The 18429-nt window shown below is 46.1% G+C and overlaps 2 protein-coding genes across 3 annotated transcripts; both read right to left on the bottom strand.

The window, feature by feature from the left end:
- Positions 1-315: 315 nt before the first annotated feature.
- grm6b (glutamate receptor, metabotropic 6b) lies at positions 316-11277 on the bottom strand (the record flags this gene model as incomplete). Its single annotated transcript, XM_080000440.1, has 10 exons — positions 316-552; positions 2600-2911; positions 3277-3900; positions 4677-4816; positions 5689-5889; positions 6048-6188; positions 6658-6812; positions 6925-7060; positions 7149-7365; positions 10732-11277. The coding sequence occupies 10 exons, from the start codon at positions 11275-11277 to the stop codon at positions 316-318; spliced, it is 2709 nt and encodes a 902-aa protein (XP_079856566.1).
- Positions 11278-13587: 2310 nt separating this feature from the next.
- Positions 13588-18371, bottom strand: comtb (catechol-O-methyltransferase b). 2 transcript variants are annotated; one of them, XM_080000131.1, is made up of 6 exons: positions 18278-18371; positions 16503-16674; positions 15162-15279; positions 14868-15061; positions 14369-14500; positions 13588-14264 (listed from the first exon to the last, which is right to left on the bottom strand). In XM_080000131.1, the coding sequence occupies exons 2-6, from the start codon at positions 16671-16673 to the stop codon at positions 14085-14087; spliced, it is 795 nt and encodes a 264-aa protein (XP_079856257.1). In that variant the 5' UTR covers position 16674; positions 18278-18371; the 3' UTR covers positions 13588-14084. The 2 variants fall into 2 exon arrangements, with proteins under 2 accessions (XP_079856257.1, XP_079856258.1); XM_080000132.1 differs by lacking the exon at positions 18278-18371 and adding an exon at positions 18103-18240.
- Positions 18372-18429: the final 58 nt, after the last annotated feature.

Genomic DNA, 18429 nt, shown 5'->3' with positions numbered 1-18429 from the left:
CAGGATGGCTCGAAATCCTTCATGTTTTTCAACCAGGGCCATCCTTTTTAGTTGTCCATCTCGGAAACAATACGTTGAGTTAGTGCAGTAATATAAGGGCATTTTTGCTCATTTTAGTGTTCCGTTACATATGTGACAACACGTGGGCAGAGCGTTGACCCTCAAGGAATTATTTTCACATTATTCAATTATACCATCAATGATCCAGAGCTTCACGTCACGGTGTTCTTCACCGGTTCCCTCCAGGTCTCATAGAGGGAAAGTAAACAACCTGAGACCAAAGCATACGGGCAATCCAGAGCCACGCAGTCGTGCTCACTGCGACCTGTCCGGCTCAATCTTGGACTCTCCGTTCTGCTTGTCGGACTTCTGCGACAGGTGGGTGGAAACGGTGGCCGCCTGCACCACGGCCTTGAAGCTGCGCTTGCGCTTCTGGACGTTCTGCTCCGGGTGGAAGATGATGACGTAGACCTTGGGGATATAGAGCATGCCCAGGGACACCGTGGCGCCAAGGCTCATGGACACCGTCAGGGTGGTGGTCTGAATGAACATCTGCAACAGACGGGGATGGGACAGAATTTTTGATCTATCTTAGCTTTTATTTTATTTTTTTTATCAAGTTCCATTGTAGTTATGAAAGAACTTCTGTCAGCATTGAAATTGCTCCATAAAGTTAATAAATAGTGTTTTGCCAATGGCATTCACCCATTACAAACTAGGCGTGTCTGCATGAGACAGAAGTCTACGAAAATACAGCTTTATGCATGAGTGTAGTCTTGGTAGACACCAAGGAAGGTGCAAGAGGGAGAGAGTGTGCTTTTTTTTTCCGCTGAGCCTAGATAAATGATTTATGGTTTTCGGTGTATGTGCGTGACAGTGGGACTCTATTTATGGCCTGCGACAGTGTCTACCCATCTTCTGCTCTTCCTCTGTTGTAAATGAAAAAAGTGAAAAACAATAATAATAATAATAATAATAATAGCTGACTCCTCCCAAGGTCTTCCTCTAATAAATTATGAAGTCATTAGATGAGCAAACTACATATTATGAATAAGTCAGGACAGATTTGTCATGAATAAGTGAAGGCATGCTTGTGTGCCATAAATAAACTATAAAACAATGTTCACCACCAAACAAGCAGCAGCGCATCCTAATGGCCCACAAACTAATGTGCAGATATGTATTTTCTTCCTCTTCATCAGCACCGTCATCGCTTTTATTGGTCCTTCTTAATGGCCTGTCCGTCCATGAAAGGAGATGCAGCAGTGCATGGCTGACCATGTGAGCGCCTTAAAAGCCACATGAATATGCCTGAGACCCCAGGCCGCTGAGGGGCGAGCTCATGTGGTTCAGATCAACAAATAACGGACTCCGTCGGATCTAAATGCAGCACGGGCTGCAGCGTGACTGAAAATTTTTTGTTAAAAATGATGGATTCATGGCTGCCACGTGTCGCAGCAGCAAATGTTAGCCACCTGGGTTGATCAGTCAGAACAAAAAAGAAAGTAAAAAGTCCCGCCATGTTTTTTCGTCACCCGTGCACCGGCTGATTTCTCAGTAGATGCACCTCTGGCTTCTGGCAAATTGGCAAATTCTGATGGTTGACTAAAAAAAACTGGGACGGAATTGCTTTAGTTTGCACTTACAGAAAACACAAGGCACATTTTAGGCTCGTTTTCAGCAGTAAAATGTTCTACCTGAAATAAAATTACAAATACAAATAATTATAAATATAATACTTATATTTATATTATATTAATATATTATATTTAATATATTATATGATATTAATTATATTATATTTATAATAGCATAATAATTACAAATTAAAATACAAAAAGCCGTCTTTTTGTATCCTTTTCCAAAATTTGAATCTATTTTTTTTTTTTTTACTTAACTCAAAACATGCCCGGAGCAATGCAAGACGCTGCAGCTAAGTTTGCCACCGTTGGAAGTTGTGCTTAATTGAATAGGAAAGCTAAGCTAAGTCTGGTCGCTTCCTCCCTTTCTACCGCCCCCTGAAGCTCATCCGACCAGCTCGCTGTCCTCCTTTCTTTAATACACTTCATTTCCATTTGCAGGAGGTGAAAAGGATTTGAAAGCACCTCGGGGTCTTGAAATGCTTCAGCCTGACCGGTTCTGAATCCTCCACTCAATTAGCACAAAACATTTCTCTATTGTTCAAGCAGCAGTCCCAATTGCTTTGTGATGGTGTAAAAAGAAACTAGCCCAGGAGCTAATTTAAGCTCCTTTATCCAGAACAGGGGTTGTTCACTGAGTGCAGAATGAAGCAAGTGTATAAAAGATAGTGGTGATATAGTATATCTTTAACACTCCAGAAACAGTTATACGCATTAATAGTGGAGCTGCTCTGACAATCAGAATTACATACGGGTCTTCAGAGTTATCAATGATATAACGTATGGAAAATATGGCAATATCGGCAACGGAACGCCTTCAAATATCTATCTTGTATATTTATCCACCAAAGATGGGAGGATGGCATCCACCTGCATCCAAACCCCATTTACCCCGAGCACACGTGGTATTATTCATTATTAGAACAGAAAACCAGTCAGAATCCCTTTTCTTTCCCCACCTTCTCAGTTGACTGCGCCGTGCCGAAGAAGATGGGCACAAATGCCAGCCAGATGATGCAGGTGGTGTACATGGTGAAGCCGATGGGCTTGGCCTCATTGAAGGTCTCGGGCACCCCCCTGCTCTTGATGGCGTACACAGTGCACGTGATCATCAGCACGATACTGTAGCTCAGACACAGGATGAGCGACTGGTCTGACATGTCGCACTTGAGGACGCCGCGGGCGAACTCCGGATTGGGCGGCTTCTGCTCCTCGTAGTCGATGATGGTGTGGGGCGGCACCACGCCGAACCAGATGAACACAGCCAGCAGCTGCAGCGACAGGAGGGTTAGGGTTGAAAACAGGAAGAAGATTTGTCAGGACTACAGGTTGTGACCACAGGGATGCACTAATGCTGGTATCTGATATCGGTCAAAGACATTAGACCAGGCTAAAATAGGGCTTCATATTGGAATACATCCCTGAAAATCTGATACCAAGAGCCATATCAAATATGTCAGATATCACATAGAAGCATGTGAACAGCTTAGAATGGAATGAAAGGTATTCTCTATCAATCAATACATCCGAAGGACCACAAACTACCTGTCCAAGTACGTACTGTTGAGTAAAAGAGACGTGAGAGACCTTAAGAATTGATCGAAGACTCAGTATTGACGTTAGGGTTAGCACTCACCTGCACGGAGATGAGTATGAAGGTGATGATCAGCTGCGAGGTGGGGCTGATGAACTTGGGCGGGGTGACCGACTTCTTGCCCTGCTCGAAGATGCGGTAGATGCGGTTGGTCTTGGTGAGCATGGCCGAGTAGCTGATGCACATGCCCAGGCCCAGCAGCAGGCGGCGGAAGGCACACACGGGCACGCTGGGCTCGGCGATCATGAGGAAGGTGATGAGGTAGATGAGGAAGATGCCAGTCAACAGCACGTAGCTGAGCTCCCGGCCGGAGGCGCGGACGATGGGCGTGTCGTTGAAGCGGATGAAGGTGACGATGACCCCGGTGGTGGCCAGGATGCCTAGGATGGCCAGGAAGACGGGGATGATGGCCCAGGGCGAGCTCCACTCCAGCTTGATGATGGGCGTGGTCCGGCAGCCCGTACGGTTCTTCAGCGGCCTCATGTCGAAGGGGCACATGTCACAGTTGAGCTCGTCCAACTGGTACTGGTAGCCGTCGCACAGCTCGCAGTGCCAGCAGCACGGCACGCCCTTCACCATCTTCTTCCTCTCACCGGGCTCGCAGGGGAAGCTGCACACCGAATCGGGGACCTTGTGGTCGCCGCCCGACCACTGCATCTCCTCCGACTGGGACAAACGCACAGAAAAACACGGACGTAAACGAAGAGTTCAAAGAGCTCAATCTATCTCAAGGGGTCCTGCAATCGAGACTAACTCCATGTTAGATTCCATTCCATTCCATTTTATTGACCCCTCTGGGGACTAATGTGAGGGAACTCCCTCATAAAGCAGGTGGCAGCCTTGTGCTTAAGTTTATTGTCAGATCCAGTCATTTGATATATTTCTTTGCTTTATTTAGGATTTTTTTGTCGTAGTATTTTAAGCATCCACTTCACTTGTTATACTCTACTACTCTCTAGTTTCTTAATTTGCTAATTATTGTTTACTCTTAGGTGCACATCCTGGCTGAGACCGTGCTCTCATGAACGAGCGCACATGAATGCTTCACCCTCTCCCAGGTGTTCCCAGTGGGGACTCCACCCCCCGCGGTGGGGGGTTGTTTTTTCTTTGTTCTTTTATTTCATTTTCTCCATCGGCCAATTTTCAGATTAGCTCTAGCCTGTTTTCGTAGAGTTGCTGTATATTGAGACTAATGAAGTAACTTACGTGGAAAAGCTGACTTTGAATATCACTTGCTGTTTTGTAGCACCCCTGCGTGTATTAGCTAGATAGTTTGGGCCGGGGTATATTTTAGGCTGCTTTTTCCACTTCTACTCGGTGGGCTGGTTTTGGGCTAGAGTGACCATTTTTTTGTTTGGTCTTGCACTATGTAACAGCCTGCATGTCTTGCGTGGCACAAAACGGTGCTTATGTATCACTGCTTGTTGGAAAAAAATATTTACACTGAGTCGGAGGTGGTTGGTCCACTGGCCGATGATCCTGTAGCCCGGGCTGCTCACGTTGGAGAGCTGGTACTGGAAGATGTCATATCGGCCGGGGGCGTCTCCGTTCTCATTGAACATCACTCCGGTACCTGCGCTACCTGGTTTTTTAGTTGTTTTTTTTTTTTTTACAAAGATACAAAGTTTGGACAACTTTTAGAAATGCACAGTCAAAAAAAAGTGACTCATTCGAAGGGACAAGACTGCACTTTAAGTGGAAAATGGTTTGCCCTCCTCCTCCGTCTTTCTCGGCGGTTTAGAGAGACGGTGGAAAAAAAAAAAAAAAACGAAATAAAAAAATAAACACCCACTCGCCATCCGACAGCTTGTGTTTTCTTTCCTCCCGGTATTATGCAACTAATGTCAGCGCTGAGTGCGGGATGCTCTATAGCGAGGAGGCCGCTGTCTGGTCTGTTGCCCTAACGTGATTGAATGTTCCTCCCAGGTCCCTTCAGGCATTCAATCAGAAAAGCTCCCATACAAGCCAAGGTTAGGCAGCGAGAGGTGGAAAGTAAATGGGAAAGCTTTCATAGAAGGGTTCTTTTCACTCCAAACGGTTGCTTCTTCTGAAGGACGATGAAAGGGTGTTGTGTATGTGGAAGGGCGGAGAGGCAGCCCTAGGGACCAGAAGTGTATTCAAGGGATGCGGCGTGCACTGTTGCTCGGTACATTAGCGGAGAGATTTGAAAGGCTCACTTGGAGTGCCGTCTTCAGACTGACCTAGCTACCTCTTAGAAACTTGTAATGTGACTGAAAACAGCAGTATAAAAGGGTGCAGCCCCACCCCTCCATCCCCAACACCTTACTTTCTGTCAACCATTGATTACACGCTCTTTCTCAAGTCCGACACAGCAACCAAAGTCGTGTTTTACCGTCTAAAGCCTCACAGAAGCTAACGGCGGAAAGAGGGAGGAATTCCAGAGGCGGGGAGGAAGCACACTCAAAGTTCTCAGTCAGCATTTTTCTGGCTCACCGTTAAAAGAGACCGAGCGGATGTACTGGAGGAGCATCCTCCCTTCCACGGGGTCCATCTTTTCGCAGACCCCCATGTAGCCGGGACACAGGTCAATGTGCATGCTGTGCAGGGCGTGGGCCATGGCGTACACAGCGTCGATCACAAACTGCACCTTGCCCTCCTGCTCGTAGTGGGACTCCCGGCTTATTCTCTCCTCGCCTGGAGAGAAGGGGATGGCAAGGTAACAATCCTAATCTTGTAACCGAGGAGGAGGAGGCGGAGGAGGAGGAGGAGGAGGAGGAGGAGGCGGAGGAGGCGGAGGAGGAGGAGGAGGAGGAGGAGGAGGACTGAGGATTGCCCGCCGCCACTGCACCCACCTGTGCATTTCCTTCTCCCGGCGTCATACTTCACGCCCGGCCGCGTCAGCTTGCACTTGAAGTCGTCCTCCCAGAACTCGGCAAACCAGATGTTCCTCCTGTTGTTCTCCAGAGATCTTGAAGTGAAGTACTGGTCGAACCCTTTAACAATTCAACCCACGCAATAATTCATGACACGTGGGCAAAATTTGTCTAGAAATCCTAGACTAAGGTAATTAAGGACTAGTCAGCTCCTGTCTATAACCACCATTCTGTCTGGTCTTGGTGCTGGTCCATATAATCCATTTTCTCTATTGTCAAGGTCGACCGGGAGGTCACATCCATTAATCCAAAAATAAACCTGCCTCTGGCCAGGTTTAATTTAAGCCTTCGATTAGCTCTAATCTTCCTCCCCGAATTCCGCAAGTCTGAGACTATTTTAAATGATGACTGAGAAGGTCCATTCCAATTAGTCCAGATTAAAAGTGTGATTCAGACTAAAATTAGACCTAATCTGTGTCAGGGAAACCGCCTCATAATGTATTATTCATTTGATTGCAGTCAAACATCGTCTATCCTGCTTTTCTCTCATTGCCTTCTTATTTGCTGTAATACCGCCGTCTTGTCATACCGTCAATGGAGGCTCTTTTGGGCAGGATGGTGACGGCGCCCTCAGCCACCTCCTCTTGGTCCAGAATGGGGGAGCTTTTAGCCCCCCAGCTGTCCGAGCCCACAAACAGGAAGTGGCCTGTTAAGTTGGCCTTTTTGGCTGCCTCCAGCACCCGCCTGGAAGGAGAGAAGTAAAAATGGTTCAATATCTTTCATAATTCAACAATACAAGCATTCAATATGGCCCGTCTAAAAGATATCATGTAATTTGGCTTTCATTTCCACTCACTTAATGTCATCCTCGTTTGCAAAGATGATCACCCCACGAGCATTGGAGGTCTCCATCAGCCTCTTAATGATCTTATCAAACTCTCCCGGTCTGGGTTCTCTGGGAATCTTTATGGACTGGGCAATACACAGCCCCCCTGCGGGACAAGCAGATATAGCTTTGATTGTCGCACTCCCATTTCAGTACGGTGACAGCGAACTATTGTTTGATTTTAGGAGGCAGACCGGCTTCTCTGGAGATCTGGGCGAAGGCGTCCACGCCGCTCTCGCCGTAGTTTCCCTCGGAGGCCAGGGTGGAGACGTAGTTCCAGCCCATGGCCTTGACGATGTCCACCATGGCCTGGGCCTGGTACGAGTCCGGGGGAACCACGCGGGAGAAGAACTCGTAGCGGCTGTTGTCGCTGAGCTCGGGGGCGGTGGAGGCGTAGCTGATCTGGGGGATCTGGGGGACGGAGATGGGTCGCTGCCAAGTGAGCGGTTACTCGGCCAACAAGATGAGCGCCAATGTCGGGTGTAAAATCAGACTGTTTGCTGGACCAATAAATGGACACAAAGGGAGAGTTTCATCACGGCACATGGGATTGCAAAGGCACAGGAACACAGGGAACTCACTCAGGCCACTGTCTAGACAAATAAAACTTAACAATATGTAAATAAAGGTTTTAATAGCTTGAGATGACAAGTTGCCGGATGTTAATTCACTAAAATTGCACTATCACAGAGAAGGCTCATCTCAGACGAGGCCAATGTTCCACATAATCCTCTGGGAACTTTGCAGAGTGATGCATCCGGAGCTGGTTTGTGCCGAGGATATAGCCAACATAATAGTGAAATACAGATGGTGCGGTGCGAGCCACTGCCGTAAAAGCATTTGTTTGGGGAAAAAAATGGATGAGAAGATTAATTTACTGGCGTACTATTTCCTTAATGACACAGTTTATGCCGACTGCACCAACCCTGACCCTGCAAATGCTGCACCGTGGGCTTAGGTTCTCTGGAGGGGCCACGAGAAAAAAAGGTAGACACAAGGGGTTGCGAAGGGAGAAGGAGAGAGGGCAAGAGAACCATTTCACAGATTATCTGGAAGGATTAAAGGGGTTTTAGTCAAATTATGTTAAGCACAGAGAGAGAGAGAGAGAGAGAGAGAGAGAGAGAGACAGAGATCAAGAGACTAGAAAAGGTTAGCATTTCTCAGATGTAAGCCATACAATATATTTAATTCTGGTCGCCACGTGCAGCTTAAGTTTGCAGCTCTGCGCTAACCCCGTCCTATCATGAGCAAATGTATGGCCCATCACATTATGGACCATATGATTGACCGGCAGTGGACACACTTAATATCAAAAGATCCTGGATTGTCATTACGTTGTGGTTCTTTTAGATTTCCAACCGTTTCCAACGGTGTCAATATCGGTGTCCAGAAATGTCTGGCTCCCAGTGCCACCGCCCTGTCTCAATATTTTCATACAAATTGCATTTGACAAGACCGCTCATAATCTCTGAATCAATCTTCCGGAAATCATCCACACTATTCCATTCTCAGCAAATCAATTAGATCATCATTAACAGGAGTCACCGACCTCACTGGAATTTGTATGCAACCATGTAACCAACCACTGGTGACATATCAAGCCATGTCATGACATGAAGCATGTTAAATACGTTTCTTAGATCCAATCAAAGTAAGAAATGACCCCTCGATCCTAAGCCTAAACCTAACTCTAACCCTCCCAACAATGAAATTCTACTAAACACAGTGTCACATACCTTATATTAAAGTGGTTTTCTGTAAAACTATTTTGTTAAAAATCCCATGTTTGATACTTTTTTTAGCCCGCACTTTTTAAGGAACAGCCATTCAATGTATTCACGTTGTGCATGTGTTCCTCTATATGCTGTTTCCATTGTTGATGGCAGGGTCCGCCTTTTCCGGCAAAAATACAAAACTTGCACGTGCAAGTAGTTAATAGCAGGTGAATTTGCTAAATCAACATAGCCAGTTGTGGTCAGTTAACTGTTGATATGGATATACGGATCGCTTAGATCAAGAAAGTGTGAACCCGGAATTTCGTAAAAAATAAAAAAAATGCAGTTTCGTATGGATTTCTGGGACTTGGAGTGTAGAACACAGGCAATATGACGGATTTCCACTTGAACTTACTAAATATTATGGGAATATTACTAAGTCGTCTTTCTCAATCGGTATGCCAAATTCCCAACAAAAGCTGACTCGAAATATGAACTCTGATTACGCATACACTTTTATTTGATCAATCTTTTTCTAATATTTCACCCCGCCCAGTTTTTTTATCTAAGTCCAGGCACTGTCGTGAAATTGTAGCACTTTCTTCCGAGAGCAGGTGTTGGGTAATCTACTTTTATAAGCTCTTTAATGTAGTTAAACTGCACAATACAATATTCATAAAGCCGCTGTCGTGGGTCTCTCCCGAAACAGCTTCGAGATTCGAGTCTTGACGACGGAACAGCCCCAATCTGTTCTATTCAGCCCTGTCACACACTAAGAGCTGGATGCACTCTTTGTACTCACTCCGCTGTTCATTTGGAACAGTGGAGTTTTATATCTTAGATTGTTGAGCCAGGGGAGGTTAAGTGCACGGCGTGGAGAGGCACATATGGACGGCAGAAAGATGCTCCCCATTTGGATAAATCTGCTCCGCACCGGCCCACAAGTTGCTGATATCCTGGCGCTGATGCCATCTCTTTGGCCTGATGCTCTATTTTCAGCCCTGCATCCTGAGCTGCTGAGAGGGGCTTAATGGAGGATGGATCTATAATTCTGTAGTTAACATCTGCCCCGCGTACAGGCGGACTCCTTGGCTCTCGACTAATATCCAACACTTTAAAGAATGGCACAACAAGTAGCGTCCGGGGAACAGGGAAATTACTGATATCACGGGGGGTTCTGTGTCAGTCCGCAGGGAAAGGGGGATAACTGATTTGACCTAGGAAGAACTGTTCATTTTTTCAACACAAATCTATCCAGATTAATAGCCAGCTATGTCACTCTGTGAGGGAGAAACGTGGCATAATGGGGGATTTGCGCGGACTCAGCATCCCATCTCCACGATGAGCTATGTAATCAATTACCGTGGGTCAACTGTCGATTGTGAAAAGACTCCATTGCCTATTTAAAAGGCCCAACAAATCATGGATTATTTTGCGGAGGGCACCGTGGGTAACTGACCCACAATGTCCACTTGAAGTGGATACTTGAAACAACCGACTGTGAAGTAATTCACTGATTAAAGTGTAGTTTACAACCTGTTTGAATTCTACAAACCAGCAACATTGTTTTGGAATTAAGAATATTAAATATTTTTAAATAATTAATATGAAATATTAAAAATGGTATCTACATACAAACATATATGTACTGTATACAAAGCATATAAAAATATTATAAATGATTATAAAATGATTAAATTGTATTTTTCTAAACCAGCAACATTACTATTCATCAGTGAAGATCATGAGTGAGCTTTTGATTTGAAAAGCTTAGATCACAAAGGATTGACCCTTTAAAAAAATCCTCTAAAAGATAGACCTCTTACATCAGGCATTGGTATCTATGCGCCTGGTTGGTGGAGTCTGATCGTAAGCAACAACACTGATCTTCTTTGCATGGAAAAGTTGAAGGACCAGAACTGCCCTTATCAGCTTCTCTTGATTTAACACCAACATAGTGTAAAACACTGTTCTCATTATTACAACGTTTATAGTCCATAACCTATGGTCCATGGTGTGTGTGCTACCACAAGCAGTGACTTAGAACATAAAGATCTCTCACCGCAAACAGCCGCAGGACGTTGGCCACCATGATGGAGACAGAGCTCCCCGACGCCCCGATCACCCCCACCACCCGCTCGGGCTTGGGAATGATGGGGGGCTCGCCGTTGGAGCAGCGCACATCCGAGTTGTCCTTCTGGATGAGGGCCTGCACGAAGGTGAGCGACTGCTCCAGGGCGTAGGTGTCCCGGGAGCAGGTGTCCAAGATCCGGGCCCCCAGCGTGATGTTGGGCAGCAGGTCGGGGTCGCTGTTGATCTGGTCCAGGGCGTAGAGCATGGCCTCCATGCGGTGGATCCCCTTCTCCTTCTTGATCTCCCCGCAGGGCACGCCGGCCGGGCCCCTGGAGTGCACCGGGAACAACCCGCCCAGGGTGATGTCGCCTTCGATTTTGATGGAGTGCGGCTGGGTTCCCTGCTGGGCCCACGTTGCCGGACCCAGCAGCCCCAGAAGCAGCACCCACAACAGCGGCGGCCATGCTTTCACGTGGAATCCGGACGGCGTGATGAGCTGCCAGCACAGCGGGAACGAGCGGACGTTTGATGTCATGATGATAATGGCTGCCAAAGGTACCAATAGCACCAGGCGTCTCCCTCTACCTTTGGCCCCTGTAGGTGTAGAGAAACAGGGAGTGTGGGGTCTTTAGTGGATGATGAATTCAATGAACTAGGGGAACAAAGTTTTCATATAAAGCAGAAAAGGTGACATTTCTCATCCCCCCTCTTGTGTTCAGAAGTTGGTGTCAGACCAGAGGTTTGAAACGACTTTGGGGTGTTACAACTAAACTTCCATTAACCTTTTATCAAACTAGCAAAATAGGAAACAAAGCATCAGAAATCAAAGATGAAGTGCATTGAAGTTGTGGGGGGAGATGCATTCACACACACACACACAGACACACACACACAGACACACACACACACACACACACACACACACACACACACACACAGAACTAAACTGTATATACAGTATATCTAGATATACAGGCATAGATATAGGATATTTATATCTATAGATAGATAAATAGATAGATAGATGGATGGATGGATGGATGGATGGATGGATGGTTGATTGGATAGATAGATAGATAGATAGATAGATAGATAGACAGACAGACAGACAGACAGACAGACAGATAGATAGATAGATAGATAGATAGATAGATAGATAGATAGATAGATAGATAGATAGATAGATAGATAGATAGATAGATAGATAGATAGATAGATAGATAGATAGATAGATAGATAGATAGATAGGTAGATACTTTCATTTGTTCTTCCTCACAAAGCTGAATTTCAATGCATAATTTATAATTTTCTTTTAAGAATACATATAAACAGTATATATGAATTGTGTATTACATATATGTGAACAGGTGGCAAAGTAGCATCATATCTCTATTTTTTGAGGATCATTTTTTTCAATACACCTGCAGTGATACTACAGAGTAAAAATAACATGATGGCTAAAACTGAAATGATTTCCTTTTTGTTTGCATATGTATCTGTTGAACTGAACATGAACATGAACTATTTTCAGTTCAAAGTTTAATTTATAATGCCAAAAAAAGAAAGAAAAAAAACGGATATAAAACTGAACTGAGTTTAACATCTTCACCCTCTCAATTTAGCGAAACAGTCAGTAGAATCAAAAAACAGGCATTGCATGCACATGGCATCCTGAATGGATCTTTCCAAAACTCACCCGTCCATCCCTCATTGAAGTGTCCTGGCTGCACCCATCATCACTGCAGAATCCCCCCAGAGCGCTTCCATGCCCGACCCCCAACAACACCTAGAGCCACCTCCTCTGGGGATCAAAAATACACACAAAAAAAACAACCAAAAAAAGCCTTTATCATCTCAGAAAAGGTCTTCTCCCAAAATAACTGCACTGATCAACCACCCCCCCCTCCCCCCACTCCCCCCCAAAAAATAAAAAATAAAACATGCAATTTGCATGAAACCAGGGGAGAGAGTTCTATAACCCCCAAATGAAAAGGCGGACTTTCCAGGCTTTAGGGCACAGCATCACAAGAAGGAGGAGGAGGAGGAGGAGGAGGAGAAAAAGCACAACATTATGCCAGTCAGATTCCACAAATCACTGTCAAATCCCTTAAAAGCTCTCTCTCCACCTCTCTCTCTCTCTCTCCACCTCTCTCTCTCTCTCTCCACCTCTCTCTCTCACTCTCACTCTCTCTCTCTATACCTCTATCTCTCTCTCTCTCTCCTGTGTGGGTTTTGCGTCTCTGTCCCAGGGCACACCCCCTCCATCTCCATCTCTTTTTCTCTCCCTGTGTGTGTGTGTGTGTGTGTGTGTGTGTGTGTGTGTGTGTGTGTGTGTGTGTGTGTTGGAACCTCCTCTTGCTCTCCCCCTCGGCGCACTAATGGCCACAGATTGGGATTATCATGTGAAGAAAGCTCTGCTGTAGGTGGACGCGCACAGAGCCCCCACCCATGATGGGACTGTCACTTTTAGAGATTAGATGCGGAGTGATTTGATTCAGACTGACACGTGCATGCACATTGATGCACACACACACACACACACACACACACACACACACACACACACACACACACACGCATGTGCCATGAGCTATACACACGTACACAAAACGTCCATGCACACCTGCTAATAACAAATATTCCTCAAGCGCCGAACAATGAAACATGGGATCATGCAAATCAATAATTGAAGTTTTTTTTTTTTAACGTTCGCTTCAACTCCAATTTGAATTGGAAGAGGGATTGTAAAGCGACACTACTGCCACCTAGTGTACCAATACAGAAATGCACCACGTATACTTCCAATACAAATAATAATAAACCAATGAAACAGGTACAAAATATATGGTTTTCAGGCAAGTCTTTTTATTAAAAAAAAAAAAAAAAAGGTTACAGATGTACAGAACCCATGTCTGAGACATTACACAATCTTTCACAGTCAAGTAAACATGTAATACAAGGCTATATTGGGACACACTTTTGTGGTAGTGAGTAGGGCTGGGTGTCGCTGAAATATTTTCTATCGCGCTTCTGACACCTTGACTTTAAGAGCGGCTCCCAAAATGATTATTTTTCCAATAGAAACGATATTTTTCTGTATGGTAAATAGTATATTAAAGGTCAGTTAGTGTTTCAAAATAATAAAAAAAAAATCTGCTTTGTTTATTTATTGAAATCCTTAAATGAAACACTTTTAGCTTCATTTTCAGGCTCACTACTGTACCTATGAAGACATTACTTACTTTAGTATCAAAATTTGGCATCAAACGCCAGAGATTTTCGATAAGCGCTGCTATCGTAATGTTGACCTATGGATATCCAGTCCAAGCAGCGCCCGTGGGTCTACCCTAGGAAGACGGACTTCTCCAAGCCGTCCTCTGCTTTGGTGTACTCCAGGTGGGATTTGAAGTAGTGGCTCTCGTAGCGCGGGCTGCCACGCACGTACTCCAAGTAGTCTGGTGTTCCAGGGCAGATCACGTTGTCGGCGACCAGGACACTGCCTTCCCTCAGGAGGCCGCAATCCTGGAGGAATAAGCAAAGCAACATCGCAAAAGTCATTTGGCAAATGGGGTCAAGCTGGGAAGCATGACAACCACGCGATAAGTTTGGGACCGTGTCAAGCTTGCCTCCATCAGTTTGGTGTCAGGCAGGTAGCGGTCCTTCCAGTGATCCAAGAACACCATATCAAATGTGGTCACCCCGAAATGCTCCTTCATTTTAGGGATCCAGTCCCCGGATGGCCCCTCGATTACCACAACCTTGAAACACAACAGGATCAGTAAGAGTATTAGTATTCAGACCTCGAAACAAAGCAAATCCCGAGACCACATTGGCATTCAAATGAAGCTGCACAGCTGGGTAGTTCTGGAAATCCCGAAAATACGCATTCCGCTGCACACATATGCACCCATTTTTCCCCAGAAGTCTTTTTTGAATGTTATTTCTACATCTTCTTCAGTCTCAGCCTTTGTCGCTTGTCAAAAACGAAACAAAAGCAAATTAAAGGATGACTCCGGTATGTATTTAGCTAAAAAATATATTTTTAAAATTTGGAAGAATCCATAGAGGCCCTGATGAATGACCTCCTTTTCATTGGTATTGGTTGCTTTTGTCGTCCACCTTTACCTTGTCCTCCACTCCCGCCCAGGCAATAACCTGCCGTGCGATGACAGCAAACTCTGGGTTGAACTCCAGGGTCAGAAGCCGGGCGTTGGCGGGGAGCAGGCTGGCGATGCGCACCGTGGAGTAGCCACAGTAGGTTCCCAGCTCCAGCACGGTGGCCGGCTTCAGCTCGCACACCACCGAGTCCAGGATGGCTCCTGTGAAAGACGACGCAGCGAGACAGGAAGCAGGTGAGGCCAAGGCAGTGAGAAACGCCGGAGCTCTGGACGCATGTTCGACGAATTTGTGAATCCCTGCCTTTCTCGTCGCCCACGTTCATGGCCCATTCTTTATATCTGCAGAAGTGGTCGATGGTGTCGATCACACTCCTTGGGTCTCCCCTCGTGGCGTTCTTCTGCACCGCGCTCAGGATACGCTGGAAGGGTGTGGAAAGAGTGAGGGCAATGTACGCTACATTGACAAAAGTATATGGACACTCACTGGTTTTGCTATTTCAGCCAGATGCATTACTAACAGGTGCATCACATCGACCATACAGCCGTGCAGCCTAATGAGACAAACATTTTCAGTAGAATGGTCAGAGCACAGTGACTTTCAACCTGGCACTGTCACCTCTCCACCAAATCGGTTCGTCCAATTTCTGCTCCGCCAGACCTGTCAACCTTTAATTCTGTTATTGTGAAACGGAAACGCCTCGGACCTCAACAAGGAAAGAGGTCGGCCACACGAGCTCGCAGAGCGAGGCGTGTGGTGGCGTGCTGCTCGTAAAAATGGTCTGTCCTCGGACCGCAACACTCGCTACCGAGCTCCAAACTGCCTCTGGTAGAAAAGTCAGCACAGGAACTGTTCCTCCTGAGCTTCATCAACCGGTTTTCTATGGCCCAGCAGCTGCACACAAGCCCAAGATCACCATGCGGAATGCCAAGCGTCGGCCATGCCGGTTCAAAATGTAAGACTTTCTAAGACATTTAAATGGCACAGTTTAACAAAATGTCAACGATTCAGTCCTGTGTTCCACAACGGAGGATGAAACTGCCGGTTAAAGTCGTACACCGGGGAAAGACAGTCTTTATGACTCAGTCGCAGAGCCCTGAAGCCCCGCTGTTCGCTGTTTATTGAAAGTTTATTAATATAAACGTGTCGCGCGTCCAGATTGCACCAAATTCGAACACTGCACGTCCTCGGGTCCCCAGTAATACACTGGCCAAGTGTGAAGTAGATCGGATGAAAGGTTGTCGAGACAATTGAAGGATATACATACAACATGCAGGCATACATACGGAGATTCCTACCTTTATAGCTAAAGATTATAGATGCTATTGTGAAAATGTAAATACAAACATTTAATAGGAGTCAATAAGACGACTCAATGACTTGAGCCAGGAGCTCCGTTGCAGCAAATGATGCAAAGAAGTATTTCATAGCATCATTTTAAAGAGAACATGTCACATGTTCCCAGTGCTGAAGACAACATTGATTGATGAAAGAGCCTTTTCTCCTGCTTATTCTCCAAAAGGAAGAGAAAGAAATGTACAGATGCGCTACCACCTTTGTCAATGTCAGCAAAAGTGATTTGGAAGTGACGCTCTTGGTGACACAGGGAACGTAACCCAACTACACGATCATCGGAGGCCGCACCTTGGGCCGCGTGGAGCCGGTCACGGCGTCCAGCAGCCTCTCCAAGATGACGTCGTGCCAGATGATGGACAGGCCGCCGTGGTACTGCACGAGGGAGGGGATCACCCAGCGGTAGAGGGAGTACAGAGTGGCTCCTCCCCCCGCACAGCCGCACAGGAGAGTGAGCCACATTCTGCAACACAGAGACACAGATGCAGACGGACAGAGAGAAAAGTAAATGTCATTTCAGGAGGACGAAGGGGACGCGGCATCGAGAGGAGCTGTTTAATTAAACCCAACAGAGACGGTGGCAGAAATGATGTATTACCATGCGGTGAATGGTTATGGAAATGAGCGTCCGTGCGCTCTCATCAGCACCACCACTCCCTCCCCATTATGCCTCGCTAATCAGATGGGTGCTCACTATGCAGCGTGCTATGACACTCATGCTGCGTTCGTTTTCATTGCATTCAAATATGTTTACTGACCCCCTCTGTGTGTGCGTGTGTCTGGGGGGTGAATTCAGCAATTCAGAGTTTCGCAATCCAGTCATCATCCATCTGCTGCTTGTCAGAACCCCCGCAACGCATCAGTGTCACATCCCATCAAACCAGCCGGAGTAAACCATTTAGAACATTTCCCTTGGCTGTAGGTTTGTGTGTGCTGTTCTCTATTGACTCAGATCCACAAGTGCGTTTAGCTGGCTTTTGAGTCCAGCGCAGGCTGCTTGGAGGAGGCAAAAATGGCTAAAAGGATGAAAAGGCCATGGCTGGAATCCTGGCTGACAGATTTTTTTCGGAGGAACAAAAAGAGCACGGCTGGAGACTCTTGTACCTTTCACTGATAATGCCACTGGGAAAGAGCAGGGGTGTCTAAGGTAATACCTCTCCAGTTGGACTAAAGAGTTGCATGGCAACCGGCTGAGGGTTAAAAAACGTGTGACAAAAACCACTGTGCGACTGGGAGCCCGGCCGTCTTTCTTCCTTCACCTGCTGTATACACGCACCTTAGAACGGGGATATTTTAGCTTCATGTCATAACAGGAATGTAATCCTCAGCATCATTTGAGGAGAGTAAGTCATACGGCCGCATCAAGGATCCCCTCCCCACGTACAGAATTGCATACATTGAGGCATGCCACCAAAAAAGGATTTCACAATAGGAAACCAGATAATGCCAGCACACTCTTGTCAACTCCAGTCAAACACTGAGAGGTCACAGTCCAGGAAGTACATGCACAGCAAACCTGGTGAAGTTCCACAAAATGACAGTGGTTCTTGCAAAAGAAAAGTTCTGTTTGTCAGAAAATTGGATTGGGGGGGAAATATTTCTCAGAAATATTTCCAATTCTCAGAAATACATCCAATTCTCAGAAATACTTCCAATTCGGTCAGTCATATTAAAACAACAACAACAACAACAACAGCAGCAACACACATGGCAATCTGTGGATGGATGTGGGTTTTTTTCCTTGTTATTCTCTGATCCAGAGTGCAGAACAATATGAAGAGTGCCATTCATTTTTTTAGTGCTGGTGGTCAGAGCAGGACTCTCAAATCCCCTAATCCGAGCATTGTTATCCACGGAGCTAAACAGAGGCGTGCCATACTCTGCTGCTTACCCAGCTTTACTCTGTAGCCACACAGGGCTACGAACGTCTGACAAGCATCAACAGAAAGAAACTGCTTAAAACAATGAGTTAAATAAAAACATCTCTCTCTCTCTCTCTCTCTCTCTCTCAGGTAGTGGATCTTCTGGTCGTGGAAAATGTTCTTGAACAAGAGAAAAGGGCTTACGTGTGCGTGTGTGTGGGCAAGGCGTTGTTCCCTGGTCCTCTTCGCACTGCTCTCGTTGCCACCGCTGCTAGAGTAAGAGTGCTTTCACACCGGTTTCTCACACACGCCCCCCCACCCACCCACCCACACACACACACACACACACACACACA

The sequence above is a fragment of the Zeus faber genome (genome assembly GCF_960531495.2).
Source record: "Zeus faber genome assembly, chromosome: 5".
Classification (NCBI taxonomy): Eukaryota; Metazoa; Chordata; class Actinopteri; order Zeiformes; family Zeidae; genus Zeus; species Zeus faber.
Note: the sequence above shows the minus strand (reverse complement) of the source record. Positions and strands in the feature narration are given on the sequence as shown.

What these genes read in the sequence shown, in the direction of transcription:
- comtb (XM_080000131.1), bottom strand. Translation starts at nt 16,673, where the DNA reads ATGTGGCTCACTCTCCTGTGCGGCTGTGCGGGGGGAGGAGCCACTCTG. An exon ending in GAACGTGGGCGACGAGAAAG is followed by an intron (nt 15,062 to 15,161) that starts GCAGGGATTCAC and finishes CGTCTTTCACAG; the next exon opens with GAGCCATCCTGGACTCGGTG. An exon ending in CTGACACCAAACTGATGGAG is followed by an intron (nt 14,265 to 14,368) that starts GCAAGCTTGACA and finishes TTATTCCTCCAG; the next exon opens with GATTGCGGCCTCCTGAGGGA.